Genomic DNA, 10,869 nt, shown 5'->3' on the forward strand with positions numbered 1-10,869 from the left:
GTTGGGTCTGGTGGTAATGGTTTGTTGATTTCTTACCCTTCACAGCATTCGGCGTGCAGCTTCTTCGAAGATTGGTACATGTGATTGATCAAAAAGAGTAGAACAAGCACATTCCCTCCTTTCTTTGTGGTTTTTCGCATCAAATAGGGGTGCTTCTTCAAGTTTGTATGGACAATCACATTTCCTCGAGTAGCTAACCTCCATAATTATTGATAAGTTGGACAAAATATAGTTCCAACTTACTGAGGCCTAATTCAGTCAGAAATGCTTAGTTTTCCGAATTCCGCTCAGCAGTGATTTGTAAGGCTTAGTTGATCCAAAATCATTTTCAGGAGAATATAAGCATCGTATATTGAATCAGTTTGAGGCTCAAATACTCACTCAATTTAAGCTTATTTTAAGCAAGAATACATAAATGATCACTGCCAATAAAAGAATATTGTAAATCGGACTTACAAATGTAATCAATCAATTTAGAAACTAGAGCAAAGTGTGCTCACAATACCTGAAAGTATTTTCCATACAATTTGTTCAAACACAAAATGTCGCACTTAAGGCAATGTAGTTATTCACGACAACAAAACATCGTCAAGATGGAAAACCCAGAAACAAGAGACTAAACGTTTATTCCAACCTTCCATGCAAACAAGGCAATGGAAGAACATTGGTGTAGGTAAAATATCTGCCGAAGAAATGAGATGCAAGCTTTCATCACAACCAACCCAGAAAATGATCTTCGGTCCTGCAGAAAGGCAATACATATCAATTAAAATCATGCTAAAATTTCATTATTATAGTACAAACGCTCACCATTTTATCGACTCTTTTGTAATCATCTTTCATTAAGAATCACTTCAACGTTTTCCATCTGTCTTAACGAATGGAAAGAACGAATTGTCCTCGAAGAAGTTCAGAAGCCCAGAGAGACTTAACTTGACAAAACAGAATCCATAAATAAGACTGGCTAAGATTAACTGCTTTAAGAAAAGAGCAGGATAACACTGTCAAACATATCACATGGAAGGGGAAAAAAAAACACCGCAAGGGCAAGAGAATTTAGATGAAAAACGTGATGCATCATTGTATGAATTTGAATTACACTCGATTAGAGTGCTGCCACCATCATATATTTTAAGTGAATTTCGTAGTAGACACACCTCAAGAAAACATACTATATATCTCCCCTCAATTAGTGGATTAAAGCAAACTTCTATCACCGGATGCAAGATAATTTGGTCCAGCAATATTTGAGAGCATGCCACACGCAAACTTTTCTCTGAGCCCTATTTCTCACCATGGAACCCCTCCACCCTAACCACCTCTAGTATGCACCGGTTTAATTATCTATGCCTCCAATCTACTGTGCTTGCCCAAAACTACACTACCCTGATCATTTGAAGAGCTATCATCACTTCATTCATGCCTGTTTATTTGTTCAATCAACAAGTAACATCGAGTTCAACAAGTAACATCGAGTTAAAGACAATGTGGCATAAAAAGGTGATATAAAGGCATTGTCCTCTAAGCACATCAAGCAGCCAGCAATTAAATTGATACTAGAGAGAAAGCAAATTTCTTTATCGACCAAAAGCCTCTGATCAGACACATGTCAACAGATGAAGAAAGAAACAATCCTAGATTCCTACTCCTGCACAAGATGAATCCAACACCACAATGTCATCAATGAATGATAGTAGTTGGTATAACTATTCAGATATGGTTCATCTGTTTCGCCAACAATTAACAGCCGAAAATTCAATTTCTGCATTGACATAAGCTCCCTGATTCAAATACAAGTTGCCAAAAAAAAAAAGCGCTAAACCACCCTGCATTCCAATCCCTATTCAAGGCGGATCAACACCAGAAGAAACCATATTAGTGTTTAAATCTGGTGGATCTACCATCTATAAATAGATAAAAACTCTTCTTTTTTTTTTTGTGTGTGTGTGTGTGTGACCTAAACGCCCAGATCAAACACATGACACCAATCAAAGAAACCAAAACTAAACAAAATCCTAGATTCTTATTCCCATCCAAAATGAATCTAACACCATAAGAATGCCACTAATGAGTGTAAACACCATAGCATTAGTGTTTAAACCTTGTTGATCTACTTTATCGTCTATTATAATCAACAAAAATTCTAATTGTTTCATCAACTTAAAACTCCCCGATCCAACACATGCTACCAAACAATGAAACTGAAACTAAACAAAACCCCAGAATCTACTCCCATCCGAGATGAATTAAACACCTTGAGCACGCCTCTGCTGATCGAAAGTAGTCACTATGTAGGTTTCCATTTCATGATCTGGTATGAATACAAAAATCGATTTTTCCTGTTAAACTAAACTCCCTGATCCAAAGCATCCCACAAAACGAAGAAACCAACATTAACCAAAATGGTAAATTCCCATCCACCCGAGTTGAATCAAACACCAAAAGAATGCAACCGACCAATAACATATAGCACCATCCAAGTGTCTAACTCTCGTTGATCTACTGTAGCATAATATATAACCAACAAAAATTCGATTTTTCTTTTTCTCATCAACCTAAACTTCCCGATCCGACATCCGACACCAATTTGACGAAACCAAGACTAAACAAAACCCTAGATTCCAATCGTTCTCCAAGATGAATCTAGTTAGAAAGATTGAGCAATTAGGATTTCGATTTGGGACCTGGGGGCGGCGGGATCAGTGGTGGCCGCCGCCTCCTCCGGCGGCGGCGGCAGCTTGCTGGTGCTCGAGGTGGCGGCGCTCGTGGGGGAGGGCGACGAGGTAGGAGAAGATCATGCCGCCGATGCAGACGTGGAAGAGGGGCTCGACGGAGCTCGTCTCGATGTACTTCTCGATGTAGCGGTCCACGGCCTGGTCCGCGCTCTTCTTGATGTAATCCCACGTGAGCCGCGGCTTCAGGTACCCGGGGAGCTCCCTCACCTTCATCCCCTTGATCTCGTTGTAGAACGTGCGCAGCGCCATGGATGAGCAACGCCCCGTCGGAAACCCTAACCCTAGCTTTTCAATTCGACAGAGATTAGAGACGACGAACGGAAACCCTAACCCAGATTAGATACCACGGGGGACGGACGATGAGAAGTGCGAGTAGAATACAAAACAACAGTGATGGATAATTTCATATGCACCCCTGTACGTTTTAAAATTATCTACAGCTCCCTAAAAGTTTTAATTATTAAATAAATATATCCTTCCAACGCTCGAAAATATTCAAATTTTGTTCTTACAATTTGAGTATTTGTTAGTAGATTTTGCCCTTACAAAAAGTAATTTGTAAATTTCTTTTTAATTTATAATTTATAGTTCACATAAAGTGGTAAAATATATAGAATATTAGTAATAATAAATGATGTTGAATAATATTTAATAAAGTTCAGACACATATTTGTGAAAGGGCTCACGATTTGGAGTTTGTATATTTTTATCTGCACGTGAATATGATGAATCATTCTTTCAAAAAAAAACCCTTTATAAAATTTAAAATTGTAAAAGAATCTTAGTATTCTAAATTATGGATTTTTAAATATATAAAATAGTGATATCATGTTGTTTATTTAAATTAAACCACAAAACACTAGATTTTGAATTGCTCTTATTTTAACTCTAGATAGAATTAAAGTGAAGTAAATATAAATACAAAAATATTCTGAAATAAGATAAAGGTTTATTTAAAGAAGGCAAATTTTTTTGTAGCAACCATGTTCAGTATTTTATTTCAATTTAGATCAGATCTCCCAACAATAAAAAAAAAAAGTGTTTTTTACATAAAAAAGGAACTGCTTTCTTCAGCAATCACCTTTAGCGGATTTATACATCATAAATTAAAATATTAATTTATTTTAAATTCTTTCCATGTTACATAAGATTACTTGTGATTATTTATTTATGCATCGCATGCGTGTAAATCTAGTAGGCAAATATAATTATTTCTAATAAAACAAAAGCGTTACCTAAAAAATGGGCCATGATAGCCTTGTGATAGAAGTAGCCCAATTCTGGGCATTAAATCAATTACATTTGAACAACAGAATCTCAAAACAAAGCACAATATTCAAACACTAGGTTATATATATAGTGTAGAGCTACTATGCTATCGGAGCACAGAGGATTTGATGCTTCCGATTTTTTGATCCTTGGATCAAGAATTATACGGTTGGGATGATTGTAGTCTCCCTTAGGATTGAGTAATACCTCTAAGGTTGAGTGGTCCCCACAGAATAATAATATTAATCCAAATGTTAGAAATGATTAAAAAAGCCGATCTTAGGTTCAAAAAGTTTGAAGCACCAGATTCTTCATACTTTCGATAGCATAGTAGCTCTACTCTCTCTCTCTCTCTCTCTCTATCTCGTCATCTCTGTATATATATATATATATATATATAAGAGAGAGAGAGAGAGAGAGAGAGAGAGAGTCCTGCCTACAGTGCTATCGGAAGGTTATAGAGCACTTGGTGCCATCCAACTTTTTGTCTTTCGAAATCACACCTCTGAACCATTTCCGTACCTCGTTGATTCATACTATTCAACAAATCACATACTCAACCCTAGGGGACCACTATCATCCTAACCGCACATCGCTTTATTCAATAGCCGAAAATTTAATAGCACATGTCATTGGTGCTATTAATAGTATTCTAGTCTAGTTCTATATATATATATATATATATATATATATATATAAAATTAAGCTAGAATACTTTTAGAAGTACCAATCCGTTGGTGCTTCTAGGTTTTTAGCCTTTGGATCTACTTCTTAATTACTAATAGCCTTTAGATCAAACACTATTGCGCCTACCACCATCTACCACCATCATCCCAACCCTACATATCTCTCTATCCAATGGCTAAAAATTCAAAAGCACCACTCACTTGGTGCTTTTGGAAGTATTCTAGCTCAACTCTCTCTCTCTCTCTCTCTCTCTCTCTCTCTCTCTCTCTATATATATATATATATGAATTAGAACTAGGCTACTATGCTATTAATAGCACCAAGTCATTAGTGCTACCAAGTTTTTGGCTATTGGATTAAGAAATGTGCAGTTAGGATTATGTGGACACCCTAGGGTTGAGTGAGTGGTTAGTTGAATAGTATGATCTAACGGGTGAAAAGAATCAAAAAGGTAAATCTAACGGTAGAAAACTTGGTAGCACCAAGTGCTTCGTGCTATTAATAGCATAGTAGCCGGACTCATTAGAACTATATATATATATATATATATAGTTTAAGGGATATGATATTTTTTCCCCTTATTTTCTTACCATTAAAATTGTCCTAATATCAACTCCAAGGGACAAAAGACAAAAGAAAAAAGAAAAAAGAAAAAAAAAACTAACATAACGGCCGCGAAACTCTCTCTATACCACCACCCCGTTTATCACACACGTGCACCCCCTTTTCATCCTCTATCTCAGCCTCCTCCAAAGAGACAACGGGCGTGGTGTTAGTAAAATAGGGGGTGCAAATATCAAACCTCGCCCCCCAGGGAGGTTCCGGAGGTGGCGGTTGGTATAAATACTCACGGTTACTATTCTCGGACACACATCGTTCGATCCCTCTCTCTCTCTCCTCTCTCTCATCTCTCATCTCTCTCTTCTTTCTCCTCGATTCGCACTCGCAATTAGGGTTAGGGTTAGGGGTGGGGTCTCAGCAGGAGCAGGTGCTCCGAGGGACGGGGTGGGGGAGGAGATGGGGACGCTCCAGACGTGGCGAAAGGCCTACGGAGCACTCAAGGACTCCACCAAGGTCGGCCTCGCCAAGGTCAACAGCGAATTCAAGGTTCGATCTCCTCGCATATGATCCCGATTTCAGCGAATCATGGCTTGAATTCGATTCAATTTGTGGCGATTTTGATCCTACTTTTCCTGGGGATTGATTTGATGGTAGGAGCTGGACATCGCGATCGTGAAGGCCACAAACCACGTCGAATGCCCGCCCAAGGAGCGGCACGTCCGAAGTGAGTTGTAATTTTGGACCGAGATTTTTGTTCTTTTGGAATTGAGGATTCTGAGTTTTGAATCAGATGCTTTTCAAGCTGAAAATGTCTGATTTACGATTCCATCTGATTTTATTCTTTGCCTTTTTTCAAAAAAAATTTGCCACATGTTTTGATGTCCTTTTGGTTAATTTGCATCGGATTCAGGAATTTTTGCAGCAACCTCCGTCGTCCGCCCGAGGGCTGATGTTGCTTATTGCATATACGCACTTGCGAGAAGGCTCTCCAAGACGCGTAATTGGACGGTATGAATTTTTTTCTATAATTTCCTTAATTTTCCATTTAAATTTCTTTTGTATGTCGAACCTTTAGATCTGAGCTTACTGCTGTTCTTTATTACGTCATCTTTTTTTAATTGGTATTATCTATCTTTTGTGCCTCATTGTGACTAAACGAAATTATTAATGCAACAATTGTAATCAAGTAGTTTCCTTTGCCTCTTTGTTTAGTTCTATTATGCTCCAGATTTCTAGGTTGTCCTTGTGTTTCCAGTCGCAATATATTCCAAAATATGAGCTATTTTCGGAATGATTTCGATGCAATACACTAGCAATTTTGGTTTGATGATTTGGCGAAGAAGTTATAGATTGATAGTTGGAAATTTTTCGCTAATGAACAATGATGGTTTGGTCAAATATTACAGGTCGCGTTGAAAACATTGATAGTTATTCACCGACTACTGCGGGAGGGTGATCCAACATTCAAGGAGGAATTTTTGAGCTATTCTTACAGAGGAAATATTTTGCAGATATCCAACTTTAAGGATGACTCAAGTCCTTTAGGTTGGTTTTTTGTAATATTGTCAGCAGCTAATTTTACTGTTTTATAGAATTTACTTCCATTTTGCACGGAGAATATGGTCGATTATATAATTCTCTACCATGCCCATTTTGTAGCTTGGGATTGCTCCGCATGGGTCCGAACGTATGCGCTCTTCCTCGAGGAAAGGCTCGAATGCTTTAGGACTTTAAAGTATGATATTGAAGCCGAGCGGTTAATAAGATCTCCACAGAGTTCTGGCAAGGTATTCTTAGCTGACTTTCTCTTAAGCCAGTGAAATCTGAATTTTTGTTTTTGCCCTTCGAAAACTTAGTTTCTTATAAACACACCTTTGTACTTTGAAAAATACCCCTCATCAAAATATTCAGATTGTACAAGGGTACAATTGTAAATTGAACTTCTTGTGGGGATCTGTGTTTGTGTATGCAAAAACCAATTTTTTTGTTTGTTATTTCCACTAAGAAAATCTCCTGCAAAATTCAGGGGCATAGTAGAACAAGAACTCTAGGTTGCGCAGATCTTTTAGATCAGTTGCCTGCATTGCAACAGCTGCTTTTTCGCCTAATTGGCTGCCAGGTTCTTTTTTTTTAACTTTGTTTTTAATTAAATGACTGTAGCATACTTTTGATTATTTATCGCTACCTTTCATCTTTTTTTTCTTAATTCACTTCATTACTTGGTTATTTTGTTATTATAGCCTGAAGGTGGAGCTTGTGCAAACTATCTTATACAGTATGCATTAGCTCTGGTATTCTCCATTCATTAACCTTTTTTTGTTTTTTCAATCCGCATCCATCTATTCACTTTCTCTTGATAGAAACAAATTTTAGTCCCTTTTCAGGTGCTTTCACGAAACTAACGGCGATTTCCTGTGCTTTTATAGGTTTTGAAAGAGAGCTTCAAAATCTATTGTTCAATTAACGACGGGATTATTAATCTGGTGGATATGGTAATCATACTTATCCTTCAATTTCTCTTAATGAAACAAATGAAGCACTTCAGTTTTATATTTCCATTAGTCACTTCTTTTATATTCAATTCAGTTTTTCGAGATGCCAAAATACGATGCCATCAAAGCCCTCGAAATCTATAAACGAGCTGGCCAGCAGGTTTTCCCCGCTTCTTAAGAAGTTCCTTTCGTGCATTGTCGTAATATTGCTAAACTAAGTTCTCTAATCTTAAATTATCTTGTATACATAATTTTGCTGAGCCCTTTGGTTGCGCGATCCATTTCATTATTCTTCACAGGCTGAAAACCTTTCGGATTTTTATGAATTCTGCAAACATCTTGACCTGGCTAGGAACTTTCAATTTCCTACTCTGAGACAGGTATCTTTTATCTCTACTAGGTTCAAACAGTATGCAATCTTATTTAAACAAATAAGCCTATGTAAATCAATGTTTGAGATTGAACACAAGAATTAACATCAACCATAGATTGGTATCTTATTCCTGCTTAAGGAGACTTTATTCTCACTTGAAAGGACACAGATGTAAACCTGATTTGGAGCATTATGTTCCCTGCTTAGTGTCATCATATGGATTTTCATTTTACAGCCACCACCTTCATTTCTTGCAACAATGGAAGAGTACATCAGAGAAGCACCTCGGATTGGCTCAGTTTCAAGTAAGGCATTGGTAAGCATGTTTCACTATCTAGTAATTCTGATGCACCTCATACGCATTTGAATATATTCTGATATAAACTGTAATAGATTTAAAAAAAACATTATACAACATCAAAAGGCTTTCATTCGAAGTACACTGAATAAGTTGGAAAGGTGAAATATACGGAAAATGGAAAAAAAGAGAGAAAACAATAAGAGTAAGAAAAACGGATTAGACATACCTACAGATTTTCTTTTCTCTATCCAAGTTTCTAATTTCTTTTCTTCTTCCTTGCATTCTTGGCAAATTGTTAAGCACACCTTCCTACTTGATGACATTTGTGAAAAATGTGATCTCATTTTGCTTTCTTAATAGATATATGAATTTGGCATTCCTCATAGAAGGAGAAGTAAAATTAGTTACTTTACTTACATGTTTATTATGTAATTGGCTTTTCTCTTTGCTACCCTTCTGAGAGATCTTTCATAAAATGAATTTATTTTGATTTTTTACTGTTTGGGAATCAGGAATATCAAGAGAAAAATCTGCTAACCTACAATCAAGAGGAAGCTCCTCCTGAAAGCGAAAAGCCTGTCGAAGAACAGAAAGAAGAACAACCCGCAGAACCTGAAGAACAGCCAGAGCCTGAAGCTCAGGCTGCTGAACCTGAGCCTCAACCTATAACTACAGGAGATTTATTGGTGATTTTGCTTTACAATGTCCTATTGGCTCTCTCGGCAACTTATTTTCTAAATTAAGAAATGTATCTATATTTTGGTGTCATCATGCAGGGTTTGGATGAAATAAGTCCTGTTGCTGCTGAACTTGAACAAAGCAACATGTTGGCTCTAGCCATTGTTGCACCAGGTAGTTTTGGTGTCTTGCTTTGTTTACTCTTTTCAGGGAAAAAAGAAAAAGAAACTACTTTGCCTACCACTCTCCTTAAGTAACCTTGACTAGGAAATTATATGATTTGATTCTACTTGTTCATATTGTGTGGTTAATTTCTGCAAATTTTGTCACTAATTGATACTTGTTTTTTGATCTATAGGTGAAGATACAAAGTCCTCGACGACTACTGACTTGCTTGGTGGTAATACTACTGGGTGGGAATTAGCACTAGTGACTACTCCAAGCAACAATACTAGCCATGTGGTTGAAAGCAAACTGGTTTGTGACATTCTATCCTTTATTATTTTATTTGTCCAATTGATAGTTTGAATTAATATTCTATTTTCTAGAGAGTTAAGGCACACAAATAGTTTCACTTAGAAAGAGCGAAAGTTGTTTCCGAAACGAAAGGTCAGGAGCATGTGCAGTGACAAAAAGCCCAATCGAAAGCTTCTGCTTTCTGCTGCAGCATGGAGCTATCAAGAAGATCTCAACAAAAAAAGCTTCAGTGCTTCTTTGACCAGCTCTAACCATCAAATATCATTTCTGCAAAAGCTCAATGCGGGGCAAACAAGACCAATTGTCCAATCCCTATAATGCAGACAAAGAAGTTTTCATATTTCTCACTCTAGGAATCTGAATCAACTCGGCAGGCTGGCGGGTTCGACAAGCTGCTTCTTGACAGCCTCTATGAAGATGAGGCAAGGAGGCAGCAAATTGTGGGAGGTACCTATGCAGGTAGTCTTGCAGCAAATACATACGAACCCAACCACGATCCATTTGCCATGTCCAATACCTTCGCACCACCGTCCAGTGTTCAACTGGCATTAATGCAGCAACAACAGCAGCAGTATTATTATCAGCAGCAGCTACTGCAGCAGCAACAACAACAACAGTATTATAACTCACAACAGCATATGATGATGATGGTTCCTCATACCTACCAACCACAACAATACTCTAATCCTCAGACAGCTAATGCAAACCCCTTCGGTGATCCATTTGCTGCGTTGCCACCGAGTGGTCCTCAACAAGGCAATCCGCATTTAATTTGAAATAAACTTAAATTGTCGATAACTTGTAAGTTGTTCGCACTTCTTCGAGGAATTATTATCTATGATTCATATAGAATGGTGGTGAAGTTTAGATCAACGGGTTGTATAGTCGAGTAATTTATACTGAAGTGAAGGAAGGGGGTTAATGATTCTTTCTTCTGGGAATTATTCTCTATTTGTTTCGGGCACATGCTTTGTATTGTTGATTCTTTGAAAATAAATTGGTTAATTGTAATGCATAAAGATTTTGGACAGATTTTTTGCGCTTCTGGGTTTCGAATTTTCGACCTGACAAAAAGCAGGTGTAGCTTGAGTGAAGTTTGGAATTAGGGTTAGACGTTTAGATCGAAAGAAGCGTAAATTTTAAGATGGATGTAACACAAATGAACTTGATTGTATCAAATAACAGAGGTGTGAAACCTGTAGCAACTTATGTAAGTAGAGAGCCAAACTGAAACTATAACCTCGTGAAGAGTCAGAAAAGCATTTTTTGCAGCTCACTACACAGAATTTTTCTGCA

General features: G+C 37.4%; 2 protein-coding genes across 3 annotated transcripts; one reads left to right on the top strand and one right to left on the bottom strand.

Moving 5' to 3' along the window:
* On the bottom strand, window positions 438-3,102 carry LOC109724844. Of its 2 annotated transcripts, XR_002220094.1 has the most exons (3): window positions 2,685-3,102; window positions 811-927; window positions 438-742 (listed from the first exon to the last, which is right to left on the bottom strand). XR_002220094.1 is itself a non-coding variant. In XM_020253784.1 (2 exons), the coding sequence occupies exon 1, from the start codon at window positions 2,982-2,984 to the stop codon at window positions 2,700-2,702; it is 285 nt and encodes a 94-aa protein (XP_020109373.1). In that variant the 5' UTR covers window positions 2,985-3,100; the 3' UTR covers window positions 438-742; window positions 2,685-2,699. The 2 variants fall into 2 exon arrangements, 1 of the variants encoding a protein (XP_020109373.1); XM_020253784.1 differs by lacking the exon at window positions 811-927 and having other exon boundaries at window positions 2,685-3,100.
* On the top strand, window positions 5,685-10,592 carry LOC109725060 (putative clathrin assembly protein At5g57200). The gene is made up of 15 exons (XM_020254117.1): window positions 5,685-5,798; window positions 5,907-5,976; window positions 6,163-6,260; window positions 6,659-6,797; window positions 6,912-7,039; window positions 7,279-7,371; window positions 7,493-7,543; window positions 7,679-7,744; window positions 7,839-7,904; window positions 8,044-8,124; window positions 8,353-8,433; window positions 8,931-9,104; window positions 9,195-9,270; window positions 9,455-9,573; window positions 9,948-10,592. Exons 1-15 carry the CDS (start codon window positions 5,709-5,711, stop codon window positions 10,347-10,349), a joined length of 1,734 nt encoding a protein of 577 aa, XP_020109706.1. The 5' UTR covers window positions 5,685-5,708; the 3' UTR covers window positions 10,350-10,592.

This window comes from Ananas comosus, linkage group 19 (genome assembly GCF_001540865.1).
Source record: "Ananas comosus cultivar F153 linkage group 19, ASM154086v1, whole genome shotgun sequence".
In the NCBI taxonomy this organism is placed as follows: Eukaryota; Viridiplantae; Streptophyta; class Magnoliopsida; order Poales; family Bromeliaceae; genus Ananas; species Ananas comosus.